Source organism: Mus musculus, chromosome 3, assembly GCF_000001635.26.
Source record: "Mus musculus strain C57BL/6J chromosome 3, GRCm38.p6 C57BL/6J".
In the NCBI taxonomy this organism is placed as follows: Eukaryota; Metazoa; Chordata; class Mammalia; order Rodentia; family Muridae; genus Mus; species Mus musculus.
Window position 1 is genome coordinate 5,240,745 of NC_000069.6, and position 19,813 is coordinate 5,260,557.

Below are 19,813 nucleotides of genomic sequence, written 5' to 3' on the forward strand. Positions count from 1 at the left end.
GTTTTAAAAATATTGAAGGATTTTCATCTAGAGTGCTTGTGTAAGATTCACTAAGCCAGGGGAAATGTTGGTGAGGCACTAAGGAGACAGCTCACCAGGACTGATAACATCAAACGGTATTTGAAATGGTATTCATTACACATTGCAGTTAAAAACAAAATGAGAGAACGTGGCTGTCCCCTAGGATGATGGACTGGCCGCAGTAAATATTAATATATGTTCTGTTGCCCATTTAGGTGCCTGAAGTGTGGGGAAGAATAGTGATTGGTGCTTAGTCAGGGCCAGCCAGGTACCTGCTGAGACCCTTTGCACAGGGAAGATTTGGAATAAACTGATTTATTGTCTAAATGAACCAGAGAAGTGTCAGGCCTGCCCAACCTGGGACTTCAGTATTTCTCATATTAAGATTCTTTTATTTGTTGGTTTCTCTCTCATGCCCACCTCCCCTCTCTGGTTACTGCTAATAGAGAAAAGGAACATAAAAAACAAACAAACAAACAAAAAACCCAAACAACAATGATCATTTGTACTGTATATCTATTATTATTGTTTCATATGAAAGTTCTTTACATTTTACTAGAATAGTCTGGATTTAAAGGCCTTTATATCTGGTGCATATCTTTTTCAAAAACACAATGAAAAAATACCAGGATTTCTGTGACAAATTTGGGTTTCATGTCTATACTCAGAGTGGTTTCAAAAACATCTAAGCAATTTTAGTAAGAATGCCTGTGAGAGCTATCTACATTAGTTTGTTACATTTACATAAAGTCTGCCTGAAATAGATAGGTGTGATGGCTTTACATTTTTCCCCTCAACTTTTTAGATAGTCAAGTTTACAGGAGCTGTGAATTAGTGATGGGCTATTAGTGAGCTGTGTCATTATTTAATAAAAATGGCTTCTCTCACCTTATTTTTTATCCAGGTCCCTGACAGGCTGGATGAAATGAGATCCCCATGTAGCAATTGCCATGGAAACCTGTGACTCTCCTCCTATCTCAAGGCAGGAAAATGGGCAGAGCACATCAAAGCTATGTGGAATGACACAACTTGATAATGAGGTGCCAGAGAAAGTTGCAGGGATAGAGCCTGACAGGGAAAACAGCTCCTCACATGACAACCTGAAAACGGATGAGCGCAAAAGTGAAGTCTTGCTGGGTTTCAGCATTGAGAATGCAGCTGCCACTCAGGTCACCTCAGCAAAGGAAATACCCTGCAACGAATGTGCCACTTCTTTTCCCAGTTTACAGAAATATATGGAACACCACTGCCCTAATGCCCGCCTTCCTGTCCTGAAGGATGACGAGAGTGAGACCAGCGAGTTAGAGGACAGTGATGTGGAAAACTTAACAGGGGAGATAGTTTACCAGCCTGATGGATCAGCGTATATAATTGAGGACTCCAAAGAAAGTGGACAGAATGCACAGACTGGGGCAAACAGCAAACTCTTTTCAACAGCAATGTTTCTGGACTCCCTGGCATCTGCTGGAGAGAAGAGTGATCAGTCTTCTACGGCCCCTGTGTCATTCTACCCACAGATCATCAACACTTTTCATATTGCTTCATCCCTCGGGAAACCATTTACAGCCGATCCGGCTTTCCCAAATACCTCAGCATTAGCAGGAGTTGGTCCTGTGTTGCACAGTTTCCGTGTCTATGATCTCCGACACAAGAGAGAGAAAGACTATCTAACCAGTGATGGCTCAGCCAAAAACTCCTGTGTGTCCAAAGATGTCCCTAACAATGTGGACTTGTCCAAATTCGATGGTTGTGTTAGTGATGGGAAGAGGAAACCTGTCTTAATGTGTTTCTTGTGCAAATTGTCTTTTGGCTATATCAGGTCATTTGTAACCCATGCTGTACATGATCATCGGATGACTCTCAATGATGAGGAGCAGAGGCTCCTCAGTAATAAATGCGTCTCCGCCATAATACAGGGGATTGGCAAAGACAAAGAACCTCTTATAAGCTTTCTGGAACCAAAAAAATCCACTTCTGTTTATCCCAATTTTTCTACTACAAACCTCATAGGACCTGATCCAACCTTCCGCGGTTTATGGAGCGCTTTTCATGTTGAAAACGGTGACTCTTTGCAGGCTGGCTTTGCCTTCTTGAAGGGAAGTGCAAGCCCTTCCAGCTCAGCAGAACAGCCGCTGGGGATCACCCACATGCCAAAGGCTGAAGTGAACCTGGGGGGGCTGTCTAGTTTAGTAGTGAACACCCCAATTACCTCCGTCTCCCTCAGCCACTTATCATCTGAGTCTAGCAAGATGTCAGAGAGCAAAGACCAAGAGAACAACTGTGAAAGGCCAAAAGAAAGTACCATCTTACACCCGAATGTGGGGTGCCCTGTCAAAAGTGAACCCACTGAGCCGGGAGATGAGGATGAAGAGGATGCATATTCCAATGAACTCGATGACGAGGAAGTATTAGGTGAACTCACAGATAGTATTGGTAATAAAGATTTCCCTCTCTTAAACCAAAGCATTTCTCCTTTATCATCCAGTGTGCTAAAATTTATTGAAAAAGGTACCTCGTCCTCCTCGGGGACTATTGCTGAAGACACTGAGAAGAAAAAACAGGCCGCCGCTGCTGGAAGAAGCAATGGCAACGTTACTAATAGCTATAGCATTGGTGGCAAGGACTTTGCAGACGGAAGTATCAGTAGAGATGGCACCACAGCAGCTCCTAGTGAAACGACCCATGGAGACGAGGACAGTTCAACAACACACCAGCATGGCTTCACCCCGAGCACACCTGGTACACCAGGTCCTGGAGGAGATGGCTCCCCAGGCAATGGCATTGAGTGTCCAAAATGTGACACGGTTTTGGGGTCTTCAAGGTCTCTTGGTGGTCACATGACTATGATGCACTCAAGGAACTCATGTAAAACCCTGAAATGTCCCAAATGTAACTGGCACTACAAATATCAGCAGACTCTGGAGGCCCATATGAAGGAGAAGCACCCGGAGCCAGGTGGCTCTTGTGTTTATTGTAAGACTGGACAACCTCATCCCAGGCTTGCCCGGGGAGAGAGTTACACGTGTGGCTATAAACCCTTCCGTTGTGAGGTTTGTAACTACTCTACCACTACCAAAGGCAACCTCAGTATTCATATGCAGTCAGACAAGCACCTGAACAATGTTCAGAATCTTCAAAATGGCAATGGCGAGCAGGTGTTTGGCCACTCTGCTCCAACCCCTAACACTAGCCTCAGTGGCTGTGGAACACCCTCCCCATCCAAACCCAAACAGAAACCCACCTGGCGGTGTGAAGTCTGTGACTATGAGACCAACGTGGCGAGGAACCTCCGGATTCACATGACCAGTGAGAAGCACATGCACAACATGATGCTTCTGCAGCAGAACATGAAACAGATTCAGCACAATCTGCACCTGGGCCTCGCCCCGGCCGAGGCCGAGCTCTACCAGTACTACCTGGCTCAGAACATCGGCCTGACAGGGATGAAGCTGGAAAATCCTGCCGAGACTCAGCTCCTGCTTAACCCTTTCCAGTTCGACTCCGCCACAGCAGCGGCTCTGGCACCAGGACTTGGTTAGTACTTTCTGTTCTGCACTATTGTCCGTTTTGAATATTTTCCACTTTGATCTCTTGTAGGAGGGCACTGACAAACTGGGACTGTTCGCCAGAAAGGGCTTTCTCTTAAACTGCGTAGGCAAACTGCAAACAGGCACATTGCTTTAAAGCTAAGTTAAATCTAGAGAGTGAAGAGGTGAGAAATTAGTGACAGCATATAAGAAGTTAACAAGGTTTGCCCACGTTTGATAGGTCCATTAAAAATGCTCATTTACATACCTTGTTTACCCTCAGTAGCCATGCATTTGCCAGAATTTGCAGGTTTACTCTCGGTGATTACTCCCCAAGACGTCAAATACAAACCATCATGATATTATTTACATATTTTCGAAAACTATTTGAATGGCTGTAATTGCTCATAATTAATCCTACAACAATCCCATTACCTTATCCAGGTATTTGGGAGTATATTATAGGCAACAAGTGCAGAACCAGGCAAATCCTATCAAGCTGTAAGACAAATTGAGAAACAACAATTAGTGTCTATGTAAGTCTATCTAGGCTCTTAAATCACAAACATGTGACTGTTTTGTTATAGTATTCATCAACTTTCTTGTACTGGAAAATACAAATTTCAGGATGACATCATGCCCAATAGGAGTAATTAAAGCTATCTGATGAGGGAATTTAGAAGTTGAAAGGGAAGATTGTAATTGACCCTGATCCAATCCTATTACAGCTTTTTATAGTTTAAGCTCTAGAGAAAGCACATTCCTTGTCAAGACATTTTTTTCTTTAACATTCTTTCATGTGTGCTGTGTTTTCTAGTCTCTATTTTTCCTTTTAATTTTTCCCCTGTAGTAAATAATGAGCTGCCGCCTGAAATCCGGCTTGCCAGTGGTCAGCTAATGGGTGATGACCTGTCCCTCCTTACTGCAGGAGAGCTGTCACCTTATATCAGTGACCCGGCGCTGAAGCTATTCCAGTGTGCTGTTTGCAACAAATTCACCTCTGACAGCCTGGAGGCTCTAAGTGTGCATGTGAACAGCGAGCGCTCTCTCCCTGAAGAGGAATGGAGAGCTGTAATTGGAGATATCTACCAGTGCAAGCTCTGCAACTACAACACACAGCTCAAAGCCAACTTCCAGCTCCACTGCAAGACTGATAAGCATATGCAGAAGTACCAGCTGGTGGCCCACATCAAGGAAGGGGGCAAAAGCAATGAGTGGAGGCTGAAGTGCATTGCCATTGGCAACCCTGTTCACCTAAAGTGTAACGCCTGTGACTACTACACCAACAGTGTGGATAAATTACGTCTGCATACTACCAATCACAGGCACGAGGCGGCCCTGAAACTCTACAAGGTAAGCCATGCCATCCATTTTCATTGGCTCAGAGTAGAGAAAGGCATTAACCATTTCAGAGTTTGGAGACTGTAGAGGAGAGGGCAGGTGCAAGGATCAAGATGCACAGTTTCTATTGCCATTCACAAAGGTATATGAAATGCATGCCAGTGGAAACTGGGGACTCGCTCCTTGCCCTTTTTCCACCTCTCTCAGAGGCATAAATTGCTCCATAGCTTCCTAAAACAAAAAATATTTTCTGGATATTGTCATGAGGAAAATGGTACTTTAAGGTTATGTTTTATTTATTGTTTTTACAAAACAAAACCAAAATACCACTAAGTGTTAAAGGGTGCAAGGAACAGAGGACACAGGCATGACCTACACTGTAAATGTATCATTTATTTGGTAATAAACAAGAATGACCCAAACAGAACATTTGTGTCTGTGTACTCTTGGTGACATAGAATAAACACACTCTTGCTTAGCATCAGTTAGAAGTCTCTTCAAGAAAACTTTGTTGTTCGTTTGCATGATTGTTTTCCCAACTGGTAATATTTTCTCTCCTCCCCAAAGGGTGTAGCCTACATAAATATGCTCTTAAGATGACAAGTGCTCTTTTATCTTTACTGAGAAAAACTATGCAGACATTATTCATACTTGAAAGTAATGAACAACATGAATTGCACAACTTGTCTTGATATTTTCTAATAACCCTAATGTCTGATGAATTTATTTTTTGTAGTTAGTTCACTGGATTGTCTTGATGCTCTTGGTTCCTGTACAAGTGTAGCACATTCATTTTTATGATGAATAACTTGGTTACTTACTAAAAAAAATCTTATTTTGTCTAGAGGATATTAAAATTCAGAAAATATTACAAACCATTAGTTATTGTAACAAGCTCTAAATATGATTACAAAATCCATTTTGCAAGTGTTATCTATTGATTTATACTAGAAATCAGTGATAACTATACTATCAGGAGTCAACCAACAATTATAGTTCCTATAACTTTTCTAGTCATATTTAAAATTGCAAGCACAACTACAAAAGCAGATGTGGCCATTTGGGTTAGGCTCAGGAATTATTTATTTAGATTGGTCTTGTGCTGTGCACTTCAGTTGTTCCCGTTTAACTTTTAGATAGATGTACTATGCACAAAAGCCTACAATCTTGATGTGAGAATTTGTAACCTTGTTCCTGCTGTATTGGCACTGTGTGGATCGATAATGAAAGCATTAGATTTGGGCTGCTCTGTTTGTGGGGGAGTGCAGGCCCAAATGTAAGATGGAATACTTCTACCTCAGTGCTATTGAAAACACTATAAAGGATTAATTGTATTATAATTCATGGGTTTTGCAGCAACAGTTGACAACTGTTCAATTGCCTACTTTTTTTTTTCTGTTGATATCTGACCTATTAAAAGTTTTAGAATACCTAGGAGAAAAAAAAACAAACATTAAATGCATATAAATAATAGATTTTGACCCTGGGAGCTATATAGAATATTCATGATCTATGTTTATATTCATGCTGTTCCTCTAACACTTTAAATTAACATGTTGTGCATAAGGGATATAAATGTACAGATATTCTACTTTATTATTTTCAGGCAGAAACCTAGTTGGTTGTTTATTTTCTTAGAATAGGTTATTTAATAAAACTGTCTTACAATTCTTCATATGCGTATAGGTGTGTGTATGTGTGTGTGTGCGTGTGTGTATAAATTCATGCAGTTCTTTCTATAAGCATGTGTGGTCCACCTTAGTCCTGCAGGGCCATTTTCAAAGTTCCAGGGTTCGTCTGGATGTTAGAGACCTTAGAGGTCCAGTTGGAGAGTGACTTCAAATTGATAAAGACCCATTATGATAAACACTTGATTGTAAAGACAGCTGTAATGCCAAAGCACATTAGATCCCACAAGCAGAAGATGAATACCTATCTTAAAGATCCTGTAAAACATAGAATGTGCCCTTTGATTGTTTATCCCTTAATTAGCCAAGTATACCTAATACAGTGCTTTAATGTTAATATTTAATATTGATAATTTAATATTGACAACACACAAAAGTTATTATGAAAAGTTACACTAAAATTCAAAGAACACCAAAAATACTTCAGTAGTGAAATCTGAAACCTGTTATTTGACAATTCATCTATTTTTAAATAATTCTAGAATAGAAAAACTAAAACTGAGTAGTTGTGTATTAAACATAATTCCAAACTCAATTCAGAATTTACTTGGTTCAGACATAGAGTATTTCAAGCACAGTGATGAGGAGACTAGCTTGGCCAGCTTGTTTCAGCAAAATAAAATTGACTCATAAGTAACATTAATTGCTTTTATATAAGAACCTAACAAATTGGCTCGGGCCTGAAAAAAAAATCATAGTTTATCATGTGGCTTAAATATTAAAATTAGACTTAAAATAGTCTCATAGTTAATGACTAGACAATAATCTTCTCTATGAAATTTATTTTTATTAAGAATTTAATTTGCTCCATTGCACATTGAGAATTATTTAGACACTAGAGGAAAGTAGCAAGCTGCATTTGTAAGACAGACACAGAGCTGCAAGAAAAGAGCTTGGCTCATTATTGACAACATATTGATTCATAATGTTCTAAATGTGGTGACATGTCAGTTCAATTTGAATAAAACACTCTACTCATTGTGCTGTCAAGCTGAAGAAGCATCGCTGAAAAGAACTATGTGCCTTTTACTTGGTTTAAGGAGGGTAAAGGTTAAAGGTTAAAGGTTAGCATAAAAGCATCGTCTCTTGAGCTGCTTACCTTTAAACTGATCAATTTTATGAAAATCTGTATTACAGATGTTGTTTTAATGGATTTGGCAGGATTTAGACATATTTATCATTAGATGCAAGGTAGTAAAAAGTTAGTTCTTTTAGATAATCAGAACAACACATCTCCTTTAGGTAGATGGCTTGTGGGCTGTGGTATTTTGGCAAGGAACCCAGAGGCAGAATGTGTTGATGGTCTTGCCGTATGGGAAATAAATAAATGTTATGTCTATTGCTAACAATGACTGGAAAAAATACCATTATGTTGATTTCTAAAGATGACTAGGGAAAAAAAAAAAAAACAGAACTATGTTCACTTTTGGCAGTGTTATTTTCCTAGGATTTTTTTTTCTCTAAAACCCAATTCTGTCATTGTTTAAAAATCTTCCTCATTTTTTTTTTCAGTGGAGTTTTCTGAAGTTCTAAAACAATCTTATCTTGACATTTTTTTTTTCTCCAGAAACGTTAACAATGAAAGAAAGTTGGTCAAGGAAAAGGAAACAGAAAAGAAAAAAAAAATCTCATTATCTTTAATCTTCTCTTTTAATGTCTGGATGCGTATTTAAAGTGAAGCTAATAAATGCTAAGTGTGCAGACAGTTAAAATTGGTCCTGCAAGTTAATAACCATAGACATACATATGTAAATATGTAACCGTGGTTTTAAGGTAGTCAATTTACGAGGCTAAACTATAATTTTTAAAATTTCATGCTTTTATAGTCTCTTAAAAGTTTGGTTTTCACATGCTGGGTCCTAACTAAATGTTTGTGTGATGTCAGAAACTAATGAGGCACCAGAGGAGTGGCTGAAGGGCCTCCTTCACTTTTTCTCAGCCTTCATCTTAAAAATGCATTCTAATTTGCTCTGCTTCTGTAATGAACCCTGACATTTTCTGACGAGTCCAGTGGAAAGTTGTAATGATAGCTACTTAGCATTCTACATGAGAGTTGGGACAATCGAAGAAACATTGGGCAATATTCTAGATTACCTTGGAGAATGTTCTTTCTTTGTGAAGCTGGCTTTTCTGGCCACCCTATTGACTTAACTATTGCCCTGGGTGGGGCTTGCCTCTGCTTAGCTCTCCATGCCCTCTGACAGCCCTCTTCCTCCTTGTGAATGTATGAGTGTTCACAAATCCCTTGGTTCAAAGTCAAAAGCTTAACTATATGAGGAGTTTTCTTCCTTGCCTCTGCTCAGAGTAAGGCAAAGGAGGCTGTGTTTCTCAATGCTGTTTTGCTATTTGGATTTCACAACACCTAAAATCACTGAAGCACCAGCCTGTTGCTGTGATGAGCTACGGCACACACACGAGGCTTATTCCTAGGTACTTATAGGGTAACACTGACCCAAGGCACAGTTTTCAATGTTTCTCATTATTTGTGATATAAAAAAAGGTTAAGAACTAAAACTCAAGGGGAAGGGAGAATGGACATAGAAGACAATGAAGGATGCACATTGAGGAATGTGTGCATAGGATATAGACCAATCACAGAATAATTGGCATTACCTACTTCTTTGCTGTATTTACTAGTAGAAAATACTGAATGATTTGAAGGTATCGGTAGCCACTGGTATTTTCATAACTATATGCTCAAGTCCAACTTTGCAATTTAAAATCCAATAAGCCATTTAGCATTTTAGTCACCGGTGTCGTTGTGTGATGGTGACAGCTCATAGGAGATGGTGTAGTATACATTTGCATAAAAGTCATTGTGTAAAAGGAAATTGCAGTATGGAGATGCTGTGAGAAGTCTAAGCAGGTTTTTCTTAATCTTATTCTAGACATTTATTTAGATGAAGAAACCTGTTTTCAGAGATAAAAGTTATTCTTTTTCCTCAGTAAACATTAAACTGAGGATTGAATATTTTGAACTTTTTTGTATTAGTTTCATATTAATGTTCATTTCAAGGTAAAACGTGTGAAATTTAATAATAGTTGTAGGAGTTTTTGGTAAGTAATCAAAATTCAAATTATTCCATTCTATTCTCATATTATACAACAGGCAGAGGTTGAAAAAGTAATTTCTACAGTAGAACAATCCATGCTTGCATAATATTTAGAACTAATAAGTACACAGATTAAATAAAAGGAAACTAGGTAACTAAAAAGACGAATAAACCATGGGTTCAGATCACACTGTAATCGGTTGGCCCTTCTGACTATACAGCCTTCTAGCATGATGTTGCCTGAACGGTAGCCATGTGCAAACCAGGCCACTTCAGTACATATGTCGACTTCTGTGACTGTTCTCATGTGGCAAGTACTAAAGCATCCTGTGAGTTGAGAATCTTTTTTTCACCCCCAAGGCAAGAAAAATAACCCCAAAGTTATTAAATATAAACAGATGTTAATCCCCAGAGATGATTAATTTTAGCCAGTCTTATATCCATGTCAGGTTAAATAAAATAACAATGCGAAACTGTTATCAAACCTAGGCAGGATTTTTTTTTTAAAGAAAATATGGCATCAGATGGCTCCTGTCTTTGTTTTCTGTATGATTGTCCTTACACTGTGTTTCTGTCTCCCTATATGTGTTACGGAGCCACAACGCTTCCCACCTGAGTCTTCTACTCACGAATCACTCCATATTGCAAGCTTAGCTAACTTCCTCAGCAAATCTAAGTAAGCATTCGTTTAATTAAGGGAAACAGAAGCATCAGCAGTTGTAAAGGCCTTTTTTTTTTTTTCTTTTTTCAGAATGAGCTGTTGTTAATGTATTTTCTTGCTCTGGAAAATTTCGGTTAGGGTGACAGGAGATGGTTCAGTGCTCAGGCAATCAGTTGAGAGTCAGGACCACATAGAGAAATCCCCTTTCCTAGAGTTTCTTCCATTTACTGCTTCTGAATACACACACAGCCACTGCTGCTGCCACCATACAAACACACCTCAGAAACTAAGTCAACAGGTTGACAATACTGTTCACTCTCGGTCTCAGGAACAAGTCTACTTGTATTTTTTGAATCACACACTTTTGTATTTTATGCTCATTCTGTATAACCTGGAATGTTAGCTTACTTATCCAGAAGTATTAAATGGCTTCTATGTGACCTGTCCTGATGTCTTTTAGGTAAAATGAACCAAGTGTCATCACATAATTCTGGACTCTCATGAGAATTTCCTTGGCTTAATCTATCCCTTTCCCATGGAGCTGGCATGCAGTTGTTGAAGCACTCAAAGACCTGGTACACAAAAGTGCAAGCACAGTCATATGTTCAGCAGGCCTCACACTGCTGAAAGGGTCTTGGCCTGGGGTGGAGTAAGGAGGAGCTGGCATGTGCGTAATGGCCACAGTTCTGCTTCCAGACCATCTGGCCTCCCAAGTCCTACTGCCGATGCTTTAGCAAGTCTGCTTTGAGTCTGTGCCCATGCTAAGGGGGAATTCACACAGATATGGAGATGCATTAATTATTCAGACCACTCGAGCACTAGAGATGATTTCTCCTCACACTGTTGGGAGCTTTCATCCTGAGAGGATGTGATTTATTAAGAGTGAACCAGGAGGCATAGCAATCCCTTACCATCAGGAAATGTTTACATGGACTCTGTAACCTAGATGTATTGATTGATTCTGACACAGGATCACTATTTGAAGAAGACCTAGATGATATGTTACTTCCTGTCTCTAATAAGCAGAGGAGCATTTATTGAACACTTATTATATATCAGGCTCTGGATATAACTGCATGGTGAGTCTATCCATTAAGGTGATAGTAAGATGACTTCCTAAGTGTTGTGAAGAGACAGGGTTTTCTGAGATTGTATTTTCAAATACGACTCTTCACAATTGCACATAAATTTTGGACTCAGGGACATTCATAAAAATTACAAGTTCAATCTGGCTACGCCAAGTTTCCCTGCTTTTTTTCCTCTACACTTAGTAAAAAGTCTGAATGGTCCAAGTATCTTGAATTGTCCATAAATACACAATAATCCTATTTGTGTATCTTGGGATACTCTACTGTACTGCATAGTAACAATTTACATATCAGCTTAAGATGAGATTTTTTTTACAAGTTTAATTCAAAAAAGAGATTTCATTGGTTGACACATTCATAGTTATTCTTGAAATACAAGCATGCTTCTCTGTGTTGTTGAAAAAATGATATGAGTCCTGGAAACACACATAAAAAGAATTTACAGTGCAGTGAGAGTTCTATCTAAAGGAACATCATCATGTCACAGATAACAGCTATGCCTATCAATACTTGTATACATATCAATATCATATGCATAACAATACTTGTGTACATTTGGTTATACAATATTTAATTTAAAATTTGATGTCTTGTGAGCTGTGGTGACACATAATGTCAGGACTTGCAATACTGAGGTAGGAAAGGTATGAGTCCAGTCTGGCTCACAGTGAGATCCTGCTGTGAGAAAGGACATGAAAGAAAACAAATCCTGTTTTTTGTACCTATAAGGAAAAATACTCTCTCTCTCTCTCTCTCTGTGTGTGTGTGTGTGTGTGTGTGTGTGTGTGTGTGTGTATAACATGTATAAGTATAGTGTGCATATTAAAGCATATGAGAATAGATTCACCTAAAACCTTTTAATCAATGGAAGTATTTGATAGCATGGAACTTATATTGGCCTCTCATCTTGGGAAAGGAGTAAGTTGGGAAGATATTTGTCCTTCAAGCAAATTGTGTATGTGTGTGTGTGTGATAGTCTCTGTGAATGCAGGTAAAAATATCTACACAAACACATCCACAAGTATTGAAAGAGGCCAGAGGTATGCATCAGGTGTTGAACCTTGTTGCTCTCTACTTTTATTTATTGAAATAGGGTCTGACACTGAACCTGATGCTCATGGATTCAGTTAAGGTGGTTGGTAATGAGTTTCATGGGTTCTGCTGTTTCAACCCTCACCATTCTCTGGTGCTGGGATTACATGCATACATCAGCATGCTAGGCTCTTTCTGTGGAGATGGGGAACCTGAACTCAGGTCCTCATTCTTAAGCAGGAGGTATTTTGGAGACCAAGCTGTCTTTCTTTTCAGACTCCCACCTTCAAGCAGGTTTTAAGGGGTAGTACAGAGGAAGCTTGGAGTTGAGAGAATATGTACCCAGATATTTGATGATGGAAATGAATGGAAAGTAAGGTTGGGAGTGCAAAGATAGACTCAAATGCATGGCAACAAAAGCTTTGAAGAACACCCTTTACACTTTTGTAATATTAATTACTTCTTTTGTAACAATGTATTCTGTTTTAAAAGATCTTCATTTATCGGTGGAATCGGTATATGGTTAATGATATACTGAGGAGACTCTTCCTAAAAGTATTTCTTTGTATAATGCCAGATAATCTATTGACAATGAAACCATATTGAGAATTTGTTCTTGTACGTTTTGCCTTTTACAATTGCATTACTGTCTGAAGAAAGATCATGTAGTAAACAAAATTAGAAGTTAAATGTTAAATTACATTGTCTTATCACTCTTCCAAATATTTAAATACAATTATTCATACTTCAGCATGCAAGAAGACCAAGATTCAGGAGTTTCACAGCTTCTCATAGAAAGTAAGACTTAGCCTGTACCTCTGCCATCAATAAGAAAACCTTTTTATGTTTGAGGACAGCAAAAGCGAGGTGCAGGGAAAGCAGAGAGGCTGGCAGCTGATAAGCTTTACTACTTGGTCTTCAGCACCATGATGTTGGGTATCATTTTCAGATCTTTAAACCAGTACATTTCCTAAAGTGTAGGCAGGGAGAGTGGGCCCGAACCAGTGGGTCTGTATACACAAATGCCATGTGCTGAAGTGACATTCTTAAACCAGACGTCTATTAGTCAGAGAGGAAACTTATAGTTAAGCGGTCACCTGACTATTTCCTATAACTATGGAATTATTCTGCTTTTAGCAATGTCCTTGTATTGGCATGTTTGGGTGTTTGGTATATTAAACAGGATTGATTAATCTAGTATTTATCACTTTTAGTGCTGGTGCTAGCAAGTTAAGCTCCTCTTGGTGGCTGCATTAATTCATTCATGTCACCAGGCTGTGATGCTCTAATGGTCTCCCACTAGCCTGACAAAGGAGATGGTGGAATGCAGCTGGTGCTGTGGCCAGAATAGCTGGAACATTCTCTCACCTAGAGGGTGCTGTGGCCAGAGCAGCTGGAATGGTCACTCACCCAGAAGGTGGGCCACCTTTCTTTTTCCCAGTATCTTTAGAACTCATGGAGGAGTCCTAATCACCTGTAATCTATCAGGATTGTTTAAAATAGGTTGTTGCTTTGAATTATTATTATTTTTGTATTTTTATATTTTGTTTCTTTCTTTAATCATTGTATATTTTTGTGAACCAGAACCTCATTTATCCCAACCTAACATCTATTCTTCCTCTCTTCTCTTCCCTTTTTTAATCCTTGAATTCGGCCTTTATTTATTTATTTATTTTTATTTTTATTTTTTGGTTCATTTTAAGATTCCCAGGGTTACACCTCCTACGCATGTTGGTGGTCTCCCTTCCTACCTCTGTTCCCTTCAAACATTTGCCAAATATTTCAATGTGAAACCCAGTCTCCTTATGTTGTCTGCTCATAGAGATGTTTGAAGAAACTTGACTCTACTTGACTACTTGACTATTTGACTCTGTAGATTTGTTTGGTCATTCACCTAAATGTTGACCACTTGTATTGACACAATGATCTTTTATTGAAAAGTGAGAATTGTCTGAGTTTTGGAAGTTTGTAACTGGTGTGTGTAAAGTAGTTTAGGACATTTGTTATTTCTGTTGGATATAGTTTTCCAAGGCTATTACTATTTCTAACTGTCCATTTGGCAAGCCTAAGAAGAATGCCATCTTTTTAAAGATATATATCCTCAGAGATTAAAATTGTCCAATGTTCACCTGTGAGATACTGGGTACAAATCCTTCTTGCCATCACTTGTGCAGTCCATTTGCAAGACATCTTTGTCAATGTGCTATTAGCACTGACCAGAGATTTTCTACAGAATGAATAGTGGTGCCTTTAAAGCTAGATTCACAGCTAATGGAGAATTATGCATATATCAGAATTTGTCATTGAGAATTACTCTTTTGATGTATTTATGTTATACAGCAATTGAAAAGGCTGAAGCTCTTGTTGTTTACATTGTATTTTTAAAATTACTATATTTTAAGAAGAAGAATTTCAATATCTTTTGAGAAATAATTGGTGTAATCAAGTCGTCATCATAATTATATCATCATCATTATCGTCATCATCATCATGCAGTAAGAATTAACCCTAGAGTGGGAAGAAATTCAAGGAAGAAATACTGTCTCATTATTGGATTTTTGTTTGCTTACATTTTTGTTATAAAAATCAAATGACTAAAACCCATATTTGTGAGGAAGCACAAATATTTCAGTGATGACAACTCCTTAAGAATCTCCTTCCAGCCTCATAAACAAATTATTGAAAAATCGATGCAAGGATGCTGTTATTTGAATATGGTGTCCCATATTCTGGATATTTTGTCCCCAGTTGATGGTACCTTGTTAAGAGAGATTGACAGGTGCTGTTTAGCTGAAGGAGGTGGGAGATGTATTATTCTTGACCTCTTCCTGCTGCTCTCTCTGCTTCCTGGCACACCCTGATGTGAACCCAGCTTCTCCATCATGCCTTTCTCACCATTGATGGAGTAGGATTCCCCATAGCTCTTTGAGCTAAAATAAGTCTTTCCCCTCAAGCAGTTTTTGTCAAGCAGTTTGGTTGTAAAATACAAAATTAACTAATACAAAGGAAAGTTATAAGTAGGTTTTCTTTAGAGTAATTCAGTCTTTAATCCTTTTGTTGTCTTAAGTATTGAGAAACTCAAAGTGATCTTTCTGAAGACCTACTTAGATTTAGAGCATTACTTTTTAATATTTAGCTGGATGTACTTCTGCCTTTTACTCACACATTAGCAAGGGAGTTAATTTTCCAACTGACCAAGTTTTTCTCTATTTATTTAGATGTGTGATTCAGAATAGATTAGCAAGTATGGTTTTCTGCAAGCACTTGTACTACGTACTGGGCCGCTTTTTTCCTTTCTTTTGGAACTATGGTCCTTAGTGATAGCAACTTGATGATCTTAAAACAATGGAAACAGAAGATGTTTGTGAAAATCAGATACACACATGCAAACAGATAGACTTTTCTCCAAATGAGCAATTTAATTCTTTCAGTGAACAGAGAAAATGGGCATGTATTTAGGGTCACATGTTTAAGGTGTTAAAAATGATGAAAATATGCTTTAGTTGGTATATTCTGTATGTATCTCTATAGCCCTACGTATAAGTATGTTACTCAAATCATGGAATAAATTTTCTACATGTGTACATAGGGATGGCAGGGTAAGAAAGAAGGAGATGGAGGGGGTCGCTCTATATATGAAAATGTGTTAAAATTATTAAAATTGATGACGATCATAATTTAATCAGTAATATTTATTTTGTTTGAAGTAGGAACTTCTTCCTGTACAATGTGGTTTTGGTCCTTAGAGATAATAAGCCTTTGATGATATTGTATAAGAGTTAGTAGCAAGTACTAAAGAGTTCTGAATGTACACATGACTAATCAAAGGTTCAGGGAACAGGACATGATTTGGTAAATGTCATAGGTTCTCCAAAAGGTAAATGGCACATGGAGCCTTTCTGCCACAAGCGAGGCAGATCTGAGTCCAACCTTGGAGAAGGCAGCTTTTCGTAAAGGCTTTTGCACTGTCTAGTAAGAATTTCTTTTCTTTTATTTACTTTTAAAATAGAGTGTTTCTCAAATTGATCCCTACCCAGTTAGTACTCTGTCCTTTCTTTGGTCTTAAAATAACAATATATACCACAGGATACTCAGAGGTATTGAAACACAAATACTCAGATGATAACCAAAGAAGGCAGGAATATTCAGTGTTTAATCTAAGCATCCAATTGTTGAGGAAACTATGACAAATTATCACTGAAAGTTGTTATAAGATAGAGCAGGAAGAAGCATAATTTATATGTCATAAATACTAGTGTGTTTAGCTTGTGAAGAACATGGGGCCTTGCCTGTGTTTTACTGTGCCTGGTAGCCATAAAAACAATTATAATTATTTGTAAGGACTTGATTGAGATATGGATTGTATTCTTCATATTTCATTGACTTATAATGCAATTGAAGAGTATTTAAAATATTTAAAAATAATATAATCATTATTATAATTGACTTTGGAGTATTTTCCCCAGCTGAAAAGGAAATCTTGTACTAATTTAGTTGCCCACAACCATTCTGAACTTTCACTCCCATGGCTCTGGGTAACAGCTAATTGCCTTCTGTCTCTATAAACTTGATTATTATGGTATATAAGCTTTATTTTCATTTCTCTGAGTTAGGGAATCTGTAGTGTGTTTTCAAGAAGAGCAATTACTAATATCATTTGGATTTTTTTTTTTTTTACTATGGTCAGTGATTTCTAATTTATGTGTTGTTAACTAACTGCCAGTTGCCTTTTTAAAAAATACTTCAAAGATTTGCCTAACCTGTAGGAAGCCTTGGGTTCGATCACTAGCTAAACACACACGCACGTGCAGACAGACACATACATGCATACACACATGCACACATACAACACACTCATCTATTACCTTCTGGCCACCTGGCTTGATGAAGAAATTTCTCAGTTGCATTTTTTGAGCATGTATTCAGTGGTGAGAAAATAATACAATATGTTCTTCATGTTGCTTTTTTAGACTTAAAATGTAAATTTCTAATCATATGCATGCGTGTATCTCTGTGTTGAATATGCAAATATAAATGCAGATGCCTGTGGAGGCCAGACAAGGGTATCAGATTCCAGAGCCAGAGTAACAGGTAGTTGTAAGATGTCAGGTAGCTACTGGGAACCAAGCTTCAGTTCTCTGAGTCATTTCTCTATCCCCAGTAAGATGTTCAATATATCAAATTATTGATACATCACAACTTCTCTTAAATATATGTATAGCTATTAAGAAAGTTTGAAGATGAAATCAATATAAATGAAAATTTAATTGATTAATTTCACATAGCTGGTAACAATGAGGACTAGATTAAATTTGAATTCAGTGTGACTCTTGGCCTTCTATCATTATTCAGGAAATTCATCATGGTAAAGACACTTCATTGTAATAGTGCCTAGCCAGGAGAGTTCTGTTCAGGTCATAAAGACATGAAGTATTGGAGTGACTGTCTTAGATGCTCATGGTAGGGGCACACCTCTTTTTTTCTTGAGGAAAAGAAAAGTCATAATAAGACAGATGGAGATGTAGAGATGGCAAGTTAGCAAAATTTTGGATAGTAAAATGCAGGCTTCACCTTTTGAATATCTGAGTGTTAACAATTTCATTTATAATTTTTTTCACTGAAAACTTAGCCATTTATTTTGGTCACACTATAATTTTGAAAATATTTACCAACGGGATTTCTTGTGATACTGAAAATTAATATTTTTAAGATAGCTTATATCTACTAAAATATATGTCTGTTATACTGATACTTTAGTAATGCACAGATATTTATTTATCACATTGGTAGACAAACACTGTACTGAGTGCCAAAGACAAATAGACAGCCATAGAGGAAATATGATGAACTTCCTGCCCTCGGTTAATTCACCATGTTCACCAGAAGGAGTGATATGCATTTTCTCTGTTTTCATTTTCCCTGTGGGCTATCCCCATTCAACTCCCTGAGTTCCAGTTTGAAGCAATGACTTTGGCAGTTTATATACTACACTTAGCAGGGTTTGTGCAGTCATGGCATTAGGAAGTGCCATGTATATATAGATATAGAGTTTTTAAAACTCTTTTAAGGAAATACCAAAAATACCTAGCAACAGGAATTCAGTCTTTTGGCTCCTTTGCCTATATGGTGTCTACAGAACATCGTTTTTGCATTTTCACAAAAGTAAGGATGTAAACAAATATTTCTCAGAGTATTTCTTGCAACATGAGAGTTATTTTTTTCTTTTATAGGCATGGAAAATAAATAATCTATGTTCTATATATAACAAAATAACAAAGGTAAAGCAGCCCTAGTATTTTATCTGTTGCTATTCTAGACACTACCCTATTAGATTAAAATAATTACTCATTTTCCTTGAGGTTTCAAATTCTCAGAGACCTCATCTTCATAAGGCTTGTTGATATGGGCTCAGGGCAGACAATGTTTAAGCTGCCAGTGTTCCTAAGGACCTTGCTGTGACATAATTCTTTCTGTTTAATGCAAATAACTGAAAGAGATGTTTCTGTAGGAGATCATGGTAATTTTATATATTATTTTATAATAAAAGATTCTCCAAACTGCTTTATGAGTTGGAAATAGAAAAACTGAACCATAGGCTGATGAGGTAAGCAGCTGTACCATGAAGACCTGGGTAGATTAATAAGTTTATATAAAGGTAGGTATCACTTTTGGTGCCCTCTATTATTAATTAATTAAGGATGAATTTTGAATAGAGCATGTCAGGTGATATCTTAGTCAATGCAAGCTACTCATAACTGTAGCTATAGTTTTCTGTGAAATAACCAAAAAAAAATTAAAAGAAGGTCTATGTCTTCCATTGTCAAATTGTCAAAGTGGCTTTCTCTTCATTTTGGGTTTTTATTTTTTATTTTTTGCAATTATTTTTGTGCCTTAGTTATATTAGTAGTGGAATGAACTCCATTCCCCAAGCCCTTAATGAGTTCCATAGATCTTAATTATGGTACAAAAATAGCTCTGAAAATGTATTTCATGATGAAAACTTTTCTTACATGTTTGGAATATCTTTAGCTACTGGCAGAGATTTGTGTATTGGTGATAACTTCTTTCTTGGTATTTGCAAGGCACTTTTATTTTCATTTTCTGTAAGTACACTTGCTCACTACTTGTACCTACAAGTTGACCTGAAATATCATACCTACCTTTATCTCCATCATTGGCCTTCAGATGGAGTTGGCTTTGAAGGAAAATACAGCTATATTCATCAACTTAAAAAGGGATGACTACAGCTTTCTATAAGTTTTTATAAATAAAAAAGGTTTGTGTTTCTTTTAATGTGTTTCCCTTTCAATATCCATCCTTTCTAAGAAGTTTGTCTTCAGAAAGGGAGTCATGCATGACAATTTTCAAGGCTGCCAAGTGAGTCTACAAATGAATAGTTAGG

General features: G+C 37.6%; 1 protein-coding gene across 5 annotated transcripts in view; it reads left to right on the forward strand.

Annotated features, from left to right (window-relative positions):
- Positions 1 to 19,813, forward strand: part of Zfhx4 (zinc finger homeodomain 4) — a 197,644-nt gene that overhangs the window by 22,527 nt on the left and 155,304 nt on the right. For 3 of the 5 annotated variants that reach the window (XM_006530105.4, NM_001368671.1, XM_017319816.2), the window contains exons 2-3: positions 926 to 3,555; positions 4,399 to 4,901. In XM_006530105.4, coding sequence (XP_006530168.1) covers positions 972 to 3,555; positions 4,399 to 4,901 — 3,087 coding nt within the window. In that variant the 5' untranslated portion in view covers positions 926 to 971. The remainder of the gene's footprint in view (positions 1 to 925; positions 3,556 to 4,398; positions 4,902 to 19,813) is intronic. The other 2 variants (NM_030708.2, XM_006530106.3) reach the window with 1 other exon arrangement.